The sequence below is a fragment of the Emys orbicularis genome, chromosome 5 (assembly GCF_028017835.1).
Source record: "Emys orbicularis isolate rEmyOrb1 chromosome 5, rEmyOrb1.hap1, whole genome shotgun sequence".
Lineage (NCBI taxonomy): Eukaryota > Metazoa > Chordata > Testudines > Emydidae > Emys > Emys orbicularis.
The window spans coordinates 34,938,541-34,960,298 of record NC_088687.1 but is presented as its reverse complement, the minus strand read 5'-3'; the positions used below and the strand labels follow the sequence as shown (position 1 = coordinate 34,960,298).

Here is a 21,758-nt window from a genome sequence, read left to right as displayed (position 1 = left end):
TAATCACAAACAGCCTAGTCAGCAAACAGCACCAGCGAGCTTTTAAACATCCAAAGGCACATTCTACCACCATTCTGCGCTTGCTCAGCCTATAGTTGAACTGCCCCTTACTACTGTCCAGGCTTCATGAGCCATGGGAACAAGGGGTAGGTGCGACTGTGCGGTGCTGCTGGCTGGGAGAGCAGCCTGAGGCAGAAGCCTCCAGTTCGCATGATATTCCAGGCAGGACTGAATCTCCATGAGACAAAACTTAAAGAGAATGACCTGGAGTCACTCCCATTTATGTCCAGGCACCCCATACCAACCTCACCGAGGTCGGCCAGAAGCACCCAGGAGACGACAATGACAGCAGGCAGTCGTATTGCACCGTCTGCTGCCGTGAAGGCAAGGAGCTGCTGCTGTGTAGCAATGCAGTACCACGTCTACCAGCAGCACCCAGGAGACGTACGGTGAGCTGAGTGGGCTCCATACTTTGCCGTGGTATGTCGTCTGCACGGGTAACGCAGGAAAAAAGGCGAGAAACGATTGTTTGCCATTGCTTTCACGGGGGGCGAGGGCTGACCCAAAAAACCCCCCGCGACAATGTTTTTGCCCCATCAGGCGTTGGGAGTTCAACCCAGAATTCCAATGGGTGGCGGAGACTGCGGGATAGCTACCCACAGTGCAACGCTCCGAAAGTCGACGCTAGCCTCAGTACTGTGGACGCACTCCGCCGACTTAATATGCTTAGTGGGGACACACGATCAACTATATAAAATCGACTTCTATAAAATCGATCTAATTTCGTAGTGTAGACATACCCTAGGTTTTTCAACTTCCCTTGTTTCCTGACAAGCTTTTAAAGACTAAACGCCTAACTTATTCTCCACTTGTTTTTTGTTTCTCATATTCAAAATAACTGACATCTAAAACACCTTTGATAATGATACAGGTTTAGAAGATTTGGGACATTTGACTAATATTTGTTTAGGGACTAATCTAAAACCCACTGAAAGGTATATGCCCTTTAAAGATTATTTATGCTTATCAAGCAAGTTATTGTATGAGTTTAACACTAAAATTGAGTTGTCAATTTCTTCCTTCAAGCTGTCCTAACACTGACAAAACTCTGACCTGTACTGATTTGATATTTTCTGTTATGCCATGAGGACATAATGGATTAATTGGTAGCTGTATTAGAGAAAAGTAATTTAGAATATTTAAGTCTTAAGGTCTTAATTTTTCCTATTCAATTTAAGCCTCTGGATTGTAAAGTAGCTTCAGAACATAGGAGCTACTTCCATTATTATATGCACCATCCTTGACTTAAATCTTAGAGCTGTCTGGGAAACAATTTCACTTCTGCAAAAAACTGAGGTTCTGGAAAAAAGCTTCATCCCAATAGACAAAAGCCTAACTCTCAAAAGTTTTATGGAGAGAAGTGAAATTCCACAATATTTAGTCTTAAAGTGTTCCTGCTATGAGAATGTTTCAGTATTTCCAGGACAAAAAATATGCTCCTTGGCTCTCATGGAGAAGTTGCCAAGGAGCTAGGCAGGCAAACTGGCAGTGAACGAGGCAAATTTCCATCCTAAATTTAGTTGAAGTTGACATGTTCCCATGGAAATGCACTGTAAATTCACACTATAAACACAGTTCAGGCAGCACTGTCTGGCACATCCCATGAGTGGGAATACACTGAACTCCAGCGAACTGACATTGACCAACAGAAAACATCAGAAAACTTCTGATTGGCTAAAATATAGATCCTATCTTGATTTTGCACAATGCTTCCTCACTCTAACATACCTAATCCAGCTTCAATTTGTAGGTGCCTTTGCAGGTGAATTACTCAAGTAGATTGAGGACTAAGGCATTTTTTTTTCCTGTGGCAGGATAAGAGTGACCTCACTATCTCAACTGGATTCTACTTTTCTCTTCCTAATCAGGTCACTTCATCGTCTTCTGGCTTGATTTTCTGCTCAAGTTAGATGGTACTGCTCTTACAGCAAGCGTTTGCTGAACCTCATACAATTAATAGATTATGCATCTTTCTAAATTTAACAAACTAATCTGACCTGCATAACACAAGCTACAAACTTTGCCCATTAATTCCTGCAACAAGCCCATAACTTGTTTGAAGAGGAGTACATTGTACCTGGGAGAGGGGGTAGTAAATATATCAAATGAACACTCAAGCAATAAAGACATCTGTCTGAGCAACATCTGTTTTGCAGTTTACAAACATTATGTGAGCACATTGTCTTACCTCTCAATCTTAAATTGCAATGCTCAGCTAACATTAAGTTTAATTGCATCTATAAAAATTCACCTGATCCCAAAAGAACTGATATAGATACACCCTGTAGAAATGGAAAAGAACGCCACAAGAATCCGGTTACTGAACTAGTAATAGGTCCATGCTGAGTCAAGAATGACACCTTTGCCTAATATTCCAGAAAGCATATTTAAGAAAACTAGATGGTATTTGAATTGCACCTCTATTTTAAAACCAGAACAAACCATGTACCAAACTACATATTCAAATATTTTATAAAAGTTAAGGTTTAACATTTATTTTACATCTAACTTTCCATATCCATGTGGAGACAAGGAATTAGAATGCACATAAACTATAAGCAGTGCAAAAAGTGGTGCCAGAGAGCAGTCACAGATGCACAAACTGATAGCATAGGACTAGGGGAAAAAATGAAGCTATGAACAGTAAGAATGGAGACAAAAAATAAGGAAATCCATGAGGAAGATGGCAGGAAAGGAAAGAGCAGGATGATTAATAATGCCCTTGTTGCAGAGGAAAGAAACTAATGGCACAAGACAGTGTTTCTTGTCAAATAAAAAAATCCAATAGCATTGACTCTTTATTCATTCACGTTTAGTCACCTGAAATAAATGTCTGTTGTATTAAAATATTCATTAATGTAAATGGCAGCATGGCAGAACAAGTCCTTTTCAATGAACAACAAACATCCCACATAGTAAAGTCACTTCAACACAGCCTCTTGACAACTCCCACATCAAAACAGTACTTTATTTTGCAGTTTTTGCCCCATTATTACTCCCACATTAAGATCTTTCAGCTATCGTGTGTACAAGGTGAAGAAAAGCTTCTCAGTCAGCAAACAGGGTGCATCTGGAAATGCCTCCACAATACACCATTTCAGATCTGCTGGGTCCCAAGTCCATCCCTGAACTCTGGGCTCCCAGTACCAAGTATAGCACACTAAGGCTACACTACTAGGTTAGCTTATTAATTCTGCATACATCAGGCTGATCAATGTGTCAACCTGCAACAGACCAAGTATTATAACTGAAAATGGCAAAAGATTCACTCTATTGAACTTTACATCATTATTTGATGTCAAACAATGAGGCAAATCCCAACAGTATATACAAAAACCAGCTTTGCTTTTACAAAAGATTGTTTCCCATATTGATTAATCCAGGCAGCTAACTCATTGGTTTATGCAACTTTATTGAAGAAAATAAATCAGTTATTAGCAGAGCTATTAGTTGATCACTCATCCATTGACAACTTGCTTCATTTATTCAGTGCTATATTAAACAGTGTTCTGGAAGACAGATTAACTAATAGCTCCAAGCCTCCTAACAAAATTTAAATGAATTACAAAAATGTTCTGAGACCCTATTTTGGAATACAAGGGATGTTTGACTTCCAAATTTTCATTCTCTGTAGAACAAGAACTGGTCATTCTTTTATTGACATGCATAAGATACATCACATTTTCGGTTCTGATGCTATAGATTCTGTACCAATTCTTCAGCCATGTCAGTTATGAGCATAAGCATATAATAAAACCTCAAATCTCTAACACTGGAAGGTTTAAAACAGGATGGATGTTGCTACTGCAATGTTACTTCCATTGATGTGAGAAAATTGAACATCCATCTCCCCTCCCCTCAGGTGATATCTTCAGTATCTGTTAGAGCAGTGAGGAATGGTTTTAGTCTCATAACCAAGTTAGAATGAAGACATTGGCCACATAATACACATGCTCCTTTTAAAAAAATTTCTGAATGTTGGGCAATTGTTCTTGTGTAACTACTTTATAGATTCTAAAAGCAGTTATTGTCCAAAGCTGGAAAAACTAAAAAGTCTTCTCAGATGAGCATGTGCATGAATGGAAGGAGGTAAACAAAAAAATAAAAAGATGAGGTCTGATAGGGGAGCAGCCGGATAAGAAAATCAAAAAAGGAACAGTAATTTAAAGTTTATTCCAGCTATAATGCAGGTTATTCTGACTTTAAGGTATCATCACATGGCATACTTCTGAGTCCATTCCCGAGATATTCTGTTGTATCTGTGAATAAAGGAGGAAACACATTAAACAGGTCCAGTTAAAGCACAACGTGATATTTAATATACTACTTTTAAAAGGAAGTTTTCAGTAATTTCTTACTGAAGAAATTCACTGCTGCTTCTTTCAACTGGCTATTCCAGTTCTTTCTATACTTTCATATGTGATCTTTTACTGAAGAAAAACAAGTCTTACTAGAACGTTTTCAAGAAACTTAGAACAAAAGCCTACATTTTGAGACTATTTGAAACACACACTTAGATTGCATAGAAGATAGGTAAGTTGCTAGAAGCATGTTATGAAAGAATGTTGCATTGGGGATGGGTGGGGGAGAGTAAAAAGGGGTGAAAATTAAAAGTTCACTTTTTTGCTAGATATATTAGGTTGTTTGGAGCCTGGTTTTAGAACAAAGTCTAAAGAATACTGCATGCTATGATTAGAGAGGATATATTGAACCCTACAGTCAATTATGTTATTGGTGGATTTTCAGTTATGTCCTGACAAAATTTCTATTTCAGTTGCAGAATGACGCAAGACCCCATTTTTCATACCAGCATACTGCCCAGGCACAGAAGTTTTAACTGAAAAATGATAGTGAATTCCAGCCAATGTTTGCTTTTAGAAAGGGATATTAAAATAGGCCATTAACTTTTTGTACAACACACTAATCTACAGGAATTGGGCAGATACAATTAGTTTACTTAACAGCATGCTTGTCAGTATTAAGTTAATTTCCAACTATACAAGCATAAAGTAAAAAAACCCAAACCAGTACTTTTTCCTTTTTTAGCACATTAAATTTTGCCTGTACACACAGAGTATGAATTTGGACCATCTAGATCTTTATTTATACACGGTGGTTTGACTACACAGACTAGTTCCCTCCACCCTCCGTCTCTACAAAATTTGGTTAAATACTTACCAGGACAGAGGTACAAGATATCTCAGAACCTCAACAATTCAAAAAAATCTGTTTCTTACTACCACTATGTTTGTTTTGCCATGCAAGAATATTATCTATTTGTGAGATATAGTAATTGGCAAATACATTTCACACTAATCACAGATCAAGCGGTTAAATATTCAGGTTCAGTAACTGATAAATCCATTATCTTTGTTAGTTAATCCGGTGCCTTAAAGCATGCAGCACTCAAGTGCTGACCGTCCCCATTTTGTTAAATGCACCATCAAGTGCAAATATTCTTACCCTACAGCATAGCGTATTTCTCTGTCCACTCTCTTGCTAACCTATTGTACCTAATTGGACAAGTATATTTAATATTAATATACAAACTTCAACAGCTATTTCACTGAGTTCTATCTGAGTACAACTGTAAAAACCATGTTTGAGACAAAACAGTTTCTACGCAGATAGAAGATCATAAAGCCTTTATCCAATGGGAAGCACCAAAATGGAAAAAGTATGCAGCTATCAAAAGAAGGCAGTAGAGTATTTACAAGGGTAATTTCTCTCCTCAAACTTTAGAGGCTTTATATGAACTGATACTATTTCAGAGTCTCACATGAGACTGCTTAGAGTAAACCAATAATTTTAGTTAACCTGTCAAATACAAATCACTGCAACATTAGTGAAACACCTCCCTGCAGTTTCAAAGATAGCACACATTTCTTCGTAGTTACATGTTTCCATAGCCAAAAAATACCAATTACTCCTTCCTATGCCACAAATTCAGTCTAAGATGGAGAGATCACAAGTAACATTCATTCCCCACCATTGTTTTCTAACACAAGAAGAGTATGTTTCACAGTATATTAGTAAATTATCCTTATATAATTCTGTACTTACTTGTCTCTGTCTGTTTTATAGATACGTGCAATCTCTGGCACTAGGGGGTCATCTGGATTTGGATCACATAACAGTGAACAAATGGATAAGAGAACTGCAAAATAACCAAAAAGACTGCTCAACAGTGAAATCTGAACAAAGATCTCAACTAAATACAATGGAAATATAGTTATTTGCTTTGTTAGGACAACCTCAGTATGCTATAAAGAAAAAATTCATTAGTCTTATGATGCATGCTGAGTAAGTTTAGAGGCAAATTGCAAAGCCCAACTCTAAATGTGTGGCTCACAATCATTAAAATATATTTATAAGGTGATTAACTAACCCCCTCCCCCTTTTGTTTGTTCCTGAGCTCCTCTGACTCTAGCAGCTCCCAGTGTCCCACAAATATACACAGAGAAAGGTAACGCTGTCCAAACTATAACGTTACAGAGTGGCAATCAGCTCTTTCACAGCTAGAAGTCTCTGATAAACCGATTAGAATCAGATGTGATTTCTTCTCTGCAGTAGGAATACAGTAATATTCTAGGCTGATCAAACTAGATACATACTGATAAGATAAAAGGAAACACTAAAGTAAGACTACTATGGAGAAATACTGTTTGAAGCAACTTATTCTTTACATTCTTCATTTCCCATCAGTGGTTTTTAAACCTGTGTAAAATTCAGAACAAGCAAGCTGGGGGCATAGTGTCAACACAACATGCAGATCCAAATTCAGACCCAAGCTTGGTTCTTGCTCCATGAATAGGCAGGAATCACTAGTTCTGTAGATAAAGGAACCGTTTGCTTATTCTGACTAGTGCAACCGATCTCACGGGGATCTACCAAACCAAAAAAGGGAAGTGAGCTCTGGTGAGCTTTTCTTGAAGTCAATTAGTTTCAGGAGTTGAATTCATTAGATTTAATGAGAATATTCAAATTTACAGGAAGTGGAAGTGAAAAAAGACAAAGCAGTACTGATCACAATCTAAAATATGATTACTAAATTCATATATGTCAAGTATCAGAGGGGTAGCCGTGTTAGTCTGAATCTGTAAAAAGCAACAGAGGGTCCTGTGGCACCTTTAAGACTAACAGAAGTATTGGGAGCATAAGCTTTCGTGGGTAAGAACCTCACTTCTTGCATCTGAAGAAGTGAGGTTCTTACCCACGAAAGCTTATGCTCCCAATACTTCTGTTAGTCTTAAAGGTGCCACAGGACCCTCTGTTGCTTTTTATAAATTCATATATGGAAATTAATACTCCATGCTAGCAGCTAGCAATTAACTGCAAAGCATTAGACTGATCACCAACTAAAATTAGGAGTTTTCTATGTGCACAGATGCACCAACTTAAGTTACAATTTTAGACCGACCTACTTAAACCAATGCAAAAGGTTGTGTAGACACTTATTTTGGTTTAAAACCAGGTTAATTTCAGATTATCTTCATTTAGGAATAGGTTAAAACTGAAATAAGCCACTCTAATAGAAGTGTCCATACAGGGATTCAACTGCACTGGTTCATGTCGGTGAGTAGAAAAGTGCTCTATAATAGCTAAAGTAAAACTGCACAAAGTTTTGTTTTTTAAATAAAAGGTAAAATAAATAAGCATGCGACAATGTAATCATTACCACATATGCAAGATGCCCTTCTCTTCTCAGGCTAGAGTATAATGGGAGATTCATGGAATGCCAAGAAAAACTAAGCAAAAAAATTACAGTATCAAAAGGAAGATGGAAATTGTAATATTTTCTTCACCTTTAGAAATAGTTAAAGCAGGAGACCACTGTGATCTTAGAATATCGAGACAAATGCTGCCATTACTGTTAATATTTGGATGATAGATTCTTGTTGTAAATGCAACCTATAACAAAAAATAGATAAGTATTTGTTTCACATATGCTAAATAGCATAATTAATAAGAGTTACACATAAGCACAGATAAGGTGCACCAGACTTACTGAAATATGTATTGTGGCTCCTGAACACAAAGCATTTGAATCAGATACTCAGCACTTATATGCTACTTTTTCTCACCACTGTACAAACATGAGTTATCAACACTTTATATAGATAAATATCATTTCCACTTGTCTGGCAGTGAAGAAGTTAAATGATTTGTTCAAGACAAAAAAGCCCAAGTGAAGCAGCGCTGCTATTAGAATTCAGATGTTCCCGATTTCCGTTCCTATGCTCGGTTCATTAAAGAGCATTAGTCTCACAAAGAAAAGACTACTTGCCTTAGGTGGTTTGAAAGGGTAGTCTGTAGGAAAGTGAATTGTCAAGAAGAATACGCCGCCTTGATATGGACTGTCATTCTGTCGAAGAAACATGTCCACTGTAATTATACTCCTGAATTAACTTTTGTGAGAAGATACACTACTCAATTAGCAAGGCAAATCATTCACTTAAACACAAATAAGATGTTTAATCCACAATGTAAGCACTGAATTTTGATGATACCTGGGCTTAATATTGGTGGAAAGAGATAACTGACTGTAGCAAATCAAGTTGGTCACTGGCAATTAATTTCCTCCTAAAACAATTGTATTCTGTAAAGCCTAGTTTAAAGCAAGTGTGTCACATGCAGGCCAGATCTGGTTCTGACAGCTTCTTCCACCCTGCAGTTCCAGATGTATCCAAACTGCAGCAGCTCAGAGAGTCAGAAGAAAGCTGGAATGAGAGGCGCTTAGGAGGAAGTAAGTGCCTGACTAGCCACAAGCAACTGAGCCCTACTCCCCCTGCCCTTGTAGCAGTTGTTTGTAGGCCAGTTGCAGTCCTTTCCAGCCTTCTGCACATTCTGTCCCTGCCATCATCACTGCTTAGCCTGCCAGTGCTTTCTCTCGCCATATGCCTGGATCCCTGCCTCTGGGTTGCACATAACCAGGTTCCTGGAAATGTATTTTCTTCCCCTGCTCAGGGAAAAGGCAATCATAATGATAACCTGAAGGGGGGAAATTCTCAGGTTCAAGTGGTGGTGGTGGAATTACCACCCAAAGTAGGGCAACAGAGAATACTCTCAAAAGGTGGAGATTGAGCCAGTGACTTGTCATTGGGGGGGGGGGAGGGGGGAGAGAAGAGAGAGGAAGGAGAGAAGCACATACAAAAGAGGAAGTTTTAGAAAAAGTAAAAGCTTTATTAAAAAGTCTTTTTAAGTGCAATATTTAACTTTGCTGGCTAAAGAAGCACATTCCGCGATAGGCAAATGTTGTAGTTCTTTCTTATTGCCTTTTTTTTTTTTTTTTTTTAAACCACACACACACACACACACACACACACTCTTGGCCTCAGGACTGAGCAAAAAAGGGTAATTTGATCCTTGTCACAATGGGTTTCACATACTTGGTTTACAGGAATACTGGAAGCTGGCTTTATCCTGTTGATCTATTTTTTAAATATTATATCCTTTAAGACCAATCTCTTGTTTATATACAGACTAGCCACATCCTATTCCTTTAGTTTATATATCCTTTAATAGCTGCAAATGAAGCAATGTAGTAAAAAGCCAACAGATATGTCAAGGGGCAAAAACATAATGCTAGAGTTGACACTTCAATGAGACAGCCTTGGCAGAGATTAAGCGCATCACGTAGCAGTCACTGAAAAACTGCTATATTGGCAAATGAGAAGTTCAAGAACTACTTCAACCCTTTTATTGTATACATGCTGGAGGCAAGTGTTAGTAGTTATTATGGTGAAGTCACAGAACTGGTTAGAACAAGTGTAGAAAAGAACTATGAAAGCTTCCTAATACGTCTTTGACAATGAGAACTCAATCCTTACTATTAGACTTCTATGTCAGTAGTGGATCTCAGATATGGAATATGTTAAGTCATCTGCACTACCAATGCCTACCCTGTCATTAAGGTATGAGGCCTACAACACCAGTGAACCACTAAGCTATTATCCTAAAGCTAGGATAATTCTCTCTAAAATTCTGCTCTAAAGTATGTGCTCATGCTATTCCAAAGGGCGTAACTAATAAATGCCTCTTGACTGATAGCACAAAGATTAAGTGAGAAAAGAGGATAAACAACACTGAATGGGCAGGGAGAGGTAGAACAAAAGAAAATATTTCTGTATTTGAAGTCCAACTATATTTTTAGTGTTCTGTGACCATGCAGAGTCAATCATATAGGTATTACTCAATGACATATAATGGAGATCATTCCATACTTTTGGAAGTTTACTTCAAGTATTAGTATAGCTATTAAGCAAACATTCTGGTCTCTCTGGAGTGCATACTTCGTTGCATGCAAAGGGATAACAAGCTATAAGAACAAATCCAGCATTTGAACTTTGAACTGAAGATAAAAAGGATTCTTCGTTTGACACCCAAAAGAAGCGCTGCACTAACTGGTATCAATAGAATACCTAAACCACATTTGGACACATGTGGAGGGTCAAAGTAGTACATTAACACTGATCTGATAATTAAGTTCTACTCTAACATGACTAAGGCCTAATCTACACTTAATTTAGGTCAATATAGCTATGGCACTCAGGGATGTGACAAATACACACCCTCGAGCCCCACAGCTATGCCAACCTAACTCTTGCTGTAGACCCAGCTAGGCTGATGGAAGAATGCTTCCATAGACCTAGCTGCTGTCACTCAGGTAAGTGAAGTTCCTACAGTGACAGAAAAATTCCTTCTGCCACTGCAGTCTGCATCTATAACTCAGGGTTACAACAGCATAACTATGACACCTTAGCTATGCCACTGCAGAAGCTGGAATTTAGACATGGCCTAAAAGTGTCACTGAAGGGGTTCCATGTTTATTGGCACTTGACTCTTGATTCAGTTTGCTCACATTTTTAAATTTTAAATTAACTGCCAGCCCTGACAGAGCCTGGAATCTGAAAATGACCTAGTACCTTCTCATACCCCATTAATAGTGACACTGCAGATGAAACAAGCCTTCAGTTACATATGTGCAACCCCATTAGCCTTCAGTGAGGTTGTACAGGTGTAACCAAGACCTGATTTTGGCCTGCAGAATCTTATTGCTCATTATGCATAACAGAGAGAATCTAATCCAATGTTCAGATCCCAGGCTGAGTATGCACAGCTGGCAATTATATCACTTCACCTGTAAAGTGAGAAAGTCTGGAGTTGTTCTAGATATGGAACCTTAATCATGTTAAAAAATCTCTTTAGAGGAGAAATGCACATTAATATAATTCTCTTCATTATAAAAAAAGCTGTTTTCAGATCCCAAATACAAAACATACACCAGTGTACTATTTTTAGTAAAGGGAGAACTTTGTTATAAGGCATCTAGCCACAGCTTCCTGGAAGACTACTCAGGGTATTTTTTTAAATAGCTTTAATCCAAATATGCATGTTTTAGAAAAAACTTCATAAAGTTATGTTTGGCCATTTGATATGCTTTAGTATTTCAGTGTGGTTTCCTAGAAGCTTCAGCTACTTGGTTAACTGAAGTACTAAGAAGTCTAACTTGTCATGCACTTAATCCTCAATAAGGGCAAGGGGCTTTAGACATTCTTCTTCCTAGTCAAGTTATACAAATCACATTCAAGTTTAAAAAATGCATAGTAAGCATGCACAGCATATTTTCCTCCTGTATGCACTCAGAACACGATGCACTTCAGAAAAACTTTTCTATTTTTACAGAAATGCTTGAAACCATGGTAAGCTCTACCAGTCCAAACCTCAATTTTCCTCATCTACACGAAGGGTTTGCACCAGGGGAGCTATATTGACAGCTGAAATTCTGCATGCAGACAAGGCCCATGGGGGATCAGAACTACAGAAACTCTTTGGCATACAAACATTCTACATTACACAATGACAACACCTTGCATTGCTATGCAGGACATTTTAATTCAGGTACATGTCATGTTATGGAAGTGACACGCCAACAATGAGGAATCTGCGTAACTCAGAACTCACTTTCCCCCCCTCCGTTCTCAAACTGGCATTTTTGAGAGTGTTTAAATTAAAAAAGACTGGAGAAATCTGAAGACAGTTCTTGTTGAATAAGAATTAGTTAGTATTAACATTCATGGGAGTCAGAATACTTACAGGTCCCATAATTGTGGCTTGCCAATGGAACACTAAAAAGGAAAAAAGTCAGTGTTATTACTTAGACACTATATACTTTTTGAATTAAAATGAGAACAAAACATTAAAATTTAATACTACTTACTATCATCTCCAACTGGACCTGCAGAACACTGTGCTGGAGGGTCACGGGCTAAGTCACTAAGTTCCTAAATAGAAAACATTGTGTTCAGAGAGAGTGAGTGAAGTGCCTTAGCCACTGTCCAACTGGATGTAAAGAAAATCCTTAAATTGTTTTTCCTGGATAAAAGAGAATGATTTGGCAAACCTATCAACAGGAGCAGTTGTGGTTGGTATTAGGAATGTCTTCACTAAAGAGTAACAAGGCCTGCTAGCCCTGGCAATTTAAATAAGTTAGTAAATTGAGTGCTGATACTTCGAAAGTCAACAGTAAGAACAGAATTACTACTTGTAGCTTTTAAATACCCCAATGCAGGAGAAAAAACAAATAGCATGAAGAATTAAATGAAGCCTAACAAATTTTTAAAATTTCCTTCCTTAAAAATACTTAACACCACAAGGGGCAAAGAACAGGTAAAATGTCTTCACTATGCAAAAAATTTGAAATTTATCATTTCTATTCTGGACAAACAGCAGCACAGCTGTTTCATTTCCTCTTCACCTTGATGTAAGATAGATCCTACATATGATGTTAGTGAGATGATATATTATATATATAAATAAATAAAAAAAGAGGGGGGGGGCACCCACCAATAGATCTTTTTTTCTCTCTAAAAGATGAACTGAAGACTGATTACAAAGGGAATACAACATGCTTTTAAAAAATGCAATTAACATTATGTAACAATTTCACTCAAGTATGTTTTTAAAAATCCTGAGAAATCTGAACAGCAGACATGGTTTCTCGAGTGGCTTCACAAAAGGGAAGGAAAATAGGGATTTAGAATGAAAGATTTTAGTCCATTTATAACAGTTGTGAAATCAACACAGTAAAACCAGAAGTCTCAATCTCAGATTTCTCTGTTAAAATAGCAATTGTCTTGAATTTCATTGAAAAACAGTGTCAACTGCCATTTATGTAGTCAAAATTAAGTCCGTTTATTTATTCTTAGTATACTAAAGATTGCAGAGGGATTTAAAAAAAAAAAATCTTCACAGCTAACCTAAGACATCAAGAAGTCATGAGTGCAAAGAAAGCAAACTAGCCACCTCTTTCTATAATGCATTAGTGTTAGAAATCACATGTATTTCGCTTACAAGTTACTAAAACCAAGCACTTTGCTATATGTCAAAGGTTTAAGAAACTTAGACTTGAGTATTGTGATGCACAGACATATGGAAATTTTGACGATGCAGCTTAACAGCTTTTATAGCTGAAGTAGCTTTCCCATTCATCTTGGTCTGTGGTGAGTTTACAAACACTTGAAATAAAAACACTTTTGACCAGTTATGGTTTTAGCAAACTCGCCACTTGCTAATACTTTAACAGCAAAGAGAAAAATGCAGGCCAGTATGGCATTAAAGGGGATTTCAATTTTCCTGTACCTTCAGTCAAACAAGAGTGTATCACTATGTAGGATAGGCAGTTATTGGAAGGCACACAAAAAAGTTAACCTATTTTTCTGTACTGCCTCACCTCTCAAAGTTTCTTCAAAATACTCTTAACAACATAAACCAGTTCACTTTGTACTTTTTCCTTCAACACTGCAGAAAACGGTCTAGCAAAACAGATACAGCGTGGGTGGGTGATCTTTTATTGGATCAACTTCTGTTGGTGGGAGAGACAAGCTTTTGAGCCTCCACAAAGCTCTTCTTCAGGTCTGGGAAAAGAACCCAGAAGAGCTCTGTGGAAGCTCAAAAGTTTCTCTCTCTCACCAACAGAAGTTGGTCCATTAAAATATATTGCCTCACCCACCTTGTCGCTAATATCCTGGGAGGGACACAGCTACATCAACACTGCATATAGCAAAACAGAGGTAACCAAAGTTTACCCCCTTCCCTCCAAAACGTTTAATTTAATCTGAGGTGTTAATGACAAAGCTTAGTTCAGAACATCTACAGAGCTAATGTAAAGTATAGCAGTCAATTGCAGTCTAGGCACTTTAACAAAAACAGCAGCAGGCAAGTTCCCCATTCTTTTACAACAGATTCTATGACTTCACTCTAAATCAGGACCTGTTATACTGGCTAGACTGGAATACTCTGTTATATTTATGGTACTTTGACATTGTAACTAGAAAGGTAAGTGTGGCATCTCTAAGTCAATCTAAATGGACCTGTATTTGTTTGCTTTCACAACAAATCACACAAATTATGGATCAACAAGGCCTGAATTTTACAGTTGGAGACTTCAAACTTTTTGTATTGCAATGTTTCTCCTGCAGTTCAGTTTTGCCAAAGAATGGCAGAGTGAAATTAACAGTATTATGGTCAATTTTTCTACGGCTATTCAGACATAGGGGCAGCTGTTCTTTCCAAAGAAATCAAGATAAATCCCATGTGAAATGTCTTCAGTTACTCAATTTGTGCATTTTTTCTATTAAATGGCAGAGATTCTTCAATTTTAAGAGATTTTAGATCATTTTCTGGCACATCATAATATTGATAAGATCCCTATGTTGTTACAGGGTTGTTCTGTAAGGACATTCCCAACAGGATGAGAAGTGGTTTCATTTTAATTCTTGAAATGATACTAGGGAAAGGAGAAAGAATGCCCTAGGTCGGGGTGGGCAAACTTTTTGGCCCGAGGGCCACATCTGGGTATGGAAATTGTATGGTGGGCCATGAATGCTCACAAAATTGGGGGTCGGGGGTGCAGGAGTGCAGGCTCCGGGCAGCACTTACCTCAAGCAGCTCCCAGAAGCAGTGGCATGTCCCACCTCCGGCTCCTAGGAGGAGGCGTGGACAGGTGGCTCTGCACACTGCCCTGTCTGCAGGCACCGCCCCCTGCAGCTCCCATTGGCCATGGTTTCTGACCAATGGGAGCTGTGGGGGTGGCGCTTGTGGTGGGGGCAGTGTGCAGACCCCTTGGCTGCCCCTACATGTAGGAGCTGGAAGGGGGACATGCCACAGCTTCTCAGAGCCATGTGGAGCAGGGCAAGCCCCCGACCCCCTCCCCAGCTGGAGCTCCAGGGCTGGATTAAAACGTCTGGAGGGCCAGATGCGGCCCCTGGGCCGTAGTTTGCTCACTCCTGCCCTAGATTCAATGTGTAGTCTCAATTCCTCTAAAAAGGCATGTGTGGATGAGAAATGTGATTACACCCCTGTACACGAGAATGGTCACTTTTCTCAATGTCTAGCTAAAATCGGTTGAGTTCCACTAGAGAACCCCTCTAAATACTAGAAGTGTCGTAACAGATGACTCATCTACAGTGAGTAGAAGCAGTCATATGGCAATTAACAACTGAGATACATTTATATTTACGCTGTCACTGGGCTATCCAATTTGATCTGGGAGAAGCAACAGATCTGTTGATATGTTGTGCGTTTACCAAAAACTGTCAACAGCACCTAGAGCCCTAGATGGGCTCTTTAGTTTGTAAAAACACACACAAAAATAAGTGAGATGGTACTGAAGGAGGAAAAAATTGAGGTTTGCACTGCAGTTTCACAAAGATTGTAAGAGGCAAATTCCATGGACCAGGGAAAGTTACAAAGGATACTGGAGGTCTTCAGAGCAATAAGTTCAGACTAAAAACTGAGACATGAGATCTCTCTTTTAGTGCAAGAGGGATTTTCTAATAAATCTAGTAAAAGAAATGCCAATACTTAAGCTAGGGGTAGAAACACCTGACTACCAGTGAAAGAAATCCCATCTAAAAAAACATGAAGCCGAGGACAACAGTTCAAAGCAAAGTGTATATGTAGAAAGATTGTGCGTATATATAGCTTAGCTAATACTAACAGTTTGAAAGTTATAACATTTGAGTTTCAGGACTCTTTACTCCTCAAGTCACACTCACCACAAGCATTTACTCCAATACAGAGGTACCCACTTTACCCATTAAGAAAATGGTTTTAGATACTGGTTAAAATGACTTTCCTTGTCAGTGTATAAGTAGCCTCAACAGCCTGAAGGACTATGGTTTTGGCTGGCCTACGGTGATTAAAATCAAGACATGTTTTATCTAAACAGATTTAACGGGTAAAGATTCCTGTGTAGAAAGCATCATATAGCACATCACATTTCAACTGCTATACAAACATTAAACTTCAAAAGCCTGATTAGGTTAACACTCCTTGTGCACCTCCATTTCCTCATTTGGAAGGATGAATTTTTCATTCCTCTTAGCCCCACTACTTGTGTGGCAAGCTAGAACTAAATTTTGCAGCAAGGCCAACTGATTTCAGAAGTGCTCCAGCAAGAACCTGAGAATTCTGCACAAGAGTCAATGTCACAAATTTAAGTTCATTTTCACATTTAATATAATCAACCTAGTTATTAGAATACAGATATTCAGGCCTGCCTGTAAAGGCCTATACTTTAAGAACTTAGGTGTATTTTTTAATCACTTATCTAGTTACAGGTACATAAAAAACAAAGAATCAAAATCAGTTGCCTGTGTATGGGCCTTCTCTCACTAGGATAGTCTGAGGCCTTGTTCTTAGGCTAAGGCCTTTGGCTAAGCATCAGGGGCACCCATAAGCTGTGAAGCGTAGGGTCACATCCCAAACCAGTCACATTGAAATAAGGTGGTATTGGGCTGTTAGGAAGACGATCCTGTCCTGATTGTTTCCATCACCACCAGACAAAGAAACAGATCTTAAGATGGTTAAAGAAAACTTAGTTTCATAGCATCCTGTCTGGCAAGAAATCATTTATCAACTGTTGTTATAGTGAACCCTCATTTCTGTAGTTTTATCTTTATGGCCCCCACTTTTCTATTGTTCATCTGTCTGGTTCTCTAATTGTTTCTATCTGCTGTATAATTAATTTTGCTAGGTGTAAGTTAATTAGGGTAGTGGGATATAATTGGTTAGAGAATTATGTTACAATAATATATGTTAGGATTGATTGGTTAAGGTATAGATGAGAATATTACTATAAAAACTGGGGTCAAACAGGAAGCGGAAGGGAAATTGGAATCACCTTTGTTAAGGGGGGGAACGGGGAACAGGGGTAAACGCTCTGCAGCGTCAGAGCTGGGAAAGGAACACTAGGGAACAGACTATCGACACATAGAAATAAGCCCGACTGGTGTGAAGGGCTTCGGAATATGCTTGCTTGGAAACTAACCCCAATAAACATTGCATTGTCTGCACTTCGGACTTCTGGTCTTTTGCTGTCTGCGTGACAAGAACCAGGGAAGTGGAAGGGTGAAGGGAAAGCCCCCTAACACTAGTTTTCCCAGCGTTTATAGTAACATCTGATCTTTCCTCTCCTCCTTTGAGGCAAGGGGTGGGAGGGGGGGGAGAGAAGGAGAATGACTGATTTGGGGGTATGGGGGGGGGGGAGAAGAGGACAATAGACAAATTTCTTCCTCGGGTCAGTGACCAGCTGCCCCAATACCTACCACTGCTTACAGCAGCAGTGGGCAAATATTCTGGCAGAACCTTTCAGCCTGTCAGTGAAATAGTTTCAATATTAGGCTTGAAAGTTAATATTTCATTGAGCTGAAAAGGAGCACCTCACCTCTGACTAAGGAAGATAATGTTTACATTTGATCCACTTTAAGGTTCTCTTTACAATCATAAGGCCTGGCAGGTTCTTAAAAATTAAAATGTATTCTGAAGCACCATTCTGTAGTAATTTCTCTGTCTGCAGAAAACAAGGGGCCCTGTTTACTCTTTCAATATCTTATTTGTGTCACTCTCTGCTTGTTCCCTCCAGTTTCTGTTCCCTTCAGTCTTAGTCTCCTCTTCTTTTTTTGGAAGGCATATTTAAGGATACTCCATTAGGATTCCTCAAAAAATCCCTAGTGTAGATTCCATTTGATAAGGAATAGACCTGCCTCCATCTTGAGACAGCTAATGATACCTTTTTTCAGTTTACAGGGACAGTTTTGAGAAACATGAACAGTATTTCCAAGCAGCTGACTCATCTACAGAGATCTCAGACCCAGCTGGGAAGGAATAAATGATCAGTCTTGGTTCAGAACTTCGATGTACTACTACTAGAAGGAAGGATTAGTCTTGTGATAAAAGCACAGGACTAAGAATCTTGTTCTCTGTCTGGATCTGCCATGGACTTCCTGTGTAGCTTTGGGCAAACCACCTCTGTATCTCAGTTTTCAAATCTAGAAACTTGTGATAGTCATATTAAGGATTAAATGTAGAGCATTTTAAAGCACTAATTAAGGATTAATTACACTCCAGTGTTCCTGTTAGAGCACTATGGGGTGCAGTGTATTTAAGTAGCAGTACAAGTACTTTACCCCAGTAGGGAAAGTTATGAACATGGCAAGGTAGTTGGGACAGTGAAAAAAAGATACCCTCAGTTATGATCATGACAGATTTTAAAACACAAATTCAGCATTTACTAAGAGTTTCTGCTAAATTTTTCGCCTAGAAGTTTTAAAGTAGTAATAAGGGGGGAAAGAAATGACAGTACAGAGGCAGCCATTTCCCCCAATATTCCATGTGTATATGAAAGCTACCCAGTGGTTCAAGACAGGAAACATTTTGCCTCACTGTACTGTAAAAGTTGATTGCTAATTATATTTGTGCAAAATGGCCAAGTCATTGTTGATGCTGGGAACCATAAGTGAATTTCTTGGGTTTTGGATGGAAAGTAAACCAAAATTTTAATACTAGTTTTTGCTTAATTTTTTTTGTACTATTGTATTTGAGCACAAACATTTATAAGTGTGGATCATGTGTAATTTCGAACACTGAACTGTGCCTCCAGTACACACCACTCTATGGAGCATGAAAAGCTTGAATTTTGGAACAAAAAAGACTCACTCAACTGAGACCCCTTTTTCAGATATTATTTAAAAGGTTTGAGAAAAGACATCTGAAGGGAGAGTGAAGACCGCTCAGAGGATCAACGGCACAGCACTTGTGTGCTAATACAGGTCCATACACTGGGTACAGTTAAGAACATTTCAGAAATATAGCAGCTAATGTAAGAATTGTTAGAGACCTGATACATTTAGAAGTTAGAATTTAATGCATGACAGCTGCCTTCTTGCAAGACACCTTACATAACAGGCTCTGTCCACTCTTCTCTCCCTCACTGTTAGAGTTTGCATTCCATGTCATAGCTGCTGCCCTTCCCTGGTCCAAGTTAAAATAATTTCTACTAGTTCAACATGAATGCCAGCTGCCTTCACCCCATGGATTCTAGTGGGCGCCTTTTTCTCTCCTATGGTCACAAAGTGTAATAATCTAATGGGGAGTTTAAGACTTGTTTTTGAAGATTAAATAATTAAAATAGATTATTCATTAGAAAAATACATTGCAGTCTTCTGGTAACTAGTGAAAAAGACACAATAGAAGAGGCTAAATTGATCTGCTAACGTTTCAAAGAATTTGTTTAAACTAAGAATAAGAAATTACAGACCAAAATGTAATTCCAGGAATATTTAAGCCCCAGCAAAAAGGCATTTAAAAAAATCACAAGAGCCTTCTCATAATACATTTACTTGACACTTAAAACATCAACACCCAAGAATGCATTATTAAATTAATCTTCACTCATTGATTGAGACTTGAGGACTACTCCGTGAAAGGAAGGATTGGAAGGGTCTAAAAAGAGGGATAAGGAAAAAAGAAAATGTAAGCTCATGTTTTAAGATTAAAAGTGGAAATGTCATGCAGTGACTAAGTTAAATGCCTTTCCCATAACCTCCACTCATAGCAGCCATTAGAGTACTAGAATTAGTTATCATTGGAGCAGAAGACCAGATTAAAAAGTCATAATAGTTCCAGTGCTACCCATATTTAGGTGGTGTCTCAAATGCAAGTATAACCATCAAAAAATATATACGAAGAGCCAGTTATTTGGAAAGTAATAAAATATAATGGAACAAAATCCATTATACCTATTACACATATAAAATTAAAAACAAAGGAGTAGACAAACAGGTCACAGCTTATAAGTAACAAGTAAGTCACAAATGTTAATATTTACATAAGAAAAGGGCATTAAATTATTAAGAAAGTAAACACGGGCTAAAGTGACCAGAGCAAACAGGCAAGAAATAAAGCCATCATACAAAAACAGGTACAGAAAACACTGAAGACAAGCCCAAGGATCACAGATATATTTACCACCACCACATTTTCATTCTTATTAGTTTGCCAGTACATTCCATACCTTTCACGTACATTCCTGTTTTGTATTTAGAACCTAAGCTCTTCAGGGCACAAACTAAGTTTATGCAGTGTCTAGCAATGTGGTCCTGATCAAGGCTGGTGGATGCTACCACAGTATAATTGTTACATACAAAAAGAAAACCCCCACTTTAAAAGAACATGAAGGTTGTAAGTCAAGTACTCAAAAGTGTCAGACCTCAGGTGCAACTTTAATTCAGCTACCTTGTACATGTGCATGAATTATGTTAGTCTAATTAGGATGACAAACTATTTAATTGACAGGACCCCTGCCTCAATCAGTGCACAGGATTGTGTAGTTGAGGACCTGCCTCATTTGTTATAGAAGTTAGAATGGGTACAGAGAATAAGGCAGGGATTACAGAAAGAGAAAGGTCTCATGGTTAAGGCAGTTGAATGGCACTCCCACTATTCCCACACAGTTCCTGATGCTGGGCAAATTACTTAAACCAAACTTCATAGGTGACCACTACCTGTTTTCTTCATTTTCTGAATGCCTAACTCAAGACACCTTGAGCTCATTGCAACTGAAGTCAGCTGTAGTTGTGCTTTCAACATATCAAATACTACAAAAAGGCCAAGTAATATTTTTTTTTTTTAAATGGCCACATGCATCTCAAATTAGGCACGCAATATGAACGTATGCTTTCAGCCTTAATCTCTTTGCTTCAACTCACTATCCATAAAATTGGGTTATCCCTATCTCACAGGAGTGTTGGGAAGACAACTTCATTAATGTTTGAAGCACTCATGCTACGGGAGCAGACACCACAGAAAGCCTAGGAGGAAATTAATAAATCTGTATTCAGTTTAGTTTGGACAGTGTGCAGTAAATAAGAACTAGGACCACATTTCTTTTTATCCTTATCGTTCAGTATATTGAATAGCTACCCATTCAGTGAGTAGTGTCCATCCTGTACATCTAAATTCTGGCATTGCAAAGTTTCTCAAATCGGAGAAATCTTCACGTACAAGAAAATCCTTATGTTAAAAATATTTCCAAGTTCTTTTCTTAAAAAGTAAAGAAACCCCAAACTGTATCATGTGGAACATACTGAAACCCCTCCCTTCCCCTCCAACATGGGTCATCAGCAGAGCTGGAACCTTTAGAACCACAGCATAGACCACCACCTGAGGTAACAGTAAGAGGTTGCAGTAGAAGGCCGTTATCCTCTGTGGAGCAGCCGCTGTGGGGGAATAAGACTCACTTAGCCATGAAACACACTGGCAATTTGCTAGTAAGCGGAGGACTGTTCAAACTCAGGAATTCGTGGTTCAATTCTAGTTTCTGGAGGTGGTGTTCTCTACTCAGACTCTTCTGTCCC

At 38.5% G+C, this 21,758-nt stretch overlaps 1 protein-coding gene across 2 annotated transcripts in view; it reads right to left on the bottom strand.

Moving 5' to 3' along the window:
• Positions 1–2,845: 2,845 nt before the first annotated feature.
• UBE2D3 (ubiquitin conjugating enzyme E2 D3) overlaps positions 2,846–21,758 on the bottom strand; it is a 28,766-nt gene continuing 9,853 nt past the window's right edge. For both annotated transcript variants that reach the window (XM_065405527.1, XM_065405529.1), the window contains exons 2-7: positions 12,281–12,344; positions 12,157–12,188; positions 8,348–8,425; positions 7,866–7,971; positions 6,124–6,217; positions 2,846–4,319 (exon numbers count right to left, since the gene is read on the bottom strand). In XM_065405527.1, the coding sequence (XP_065261599.1) occupies positions 4,274–4,319; positions 6,124–6,217; positions 7,866–7,971; positions 8,348–8,425; positions 12,157–12,188; positions 12,281–12,344 (420 nt within the window). In that variant the 3' untranslated portion in view covers positions 2,846–4,273. The remainder of the gene's footprint in view (positions 4,320–6,123; positions 6,218–7,865; positions 7,972–8,347; positions 8,426–12,156; positions 12,189–12,280; positions 12,345–21,758) is intronic.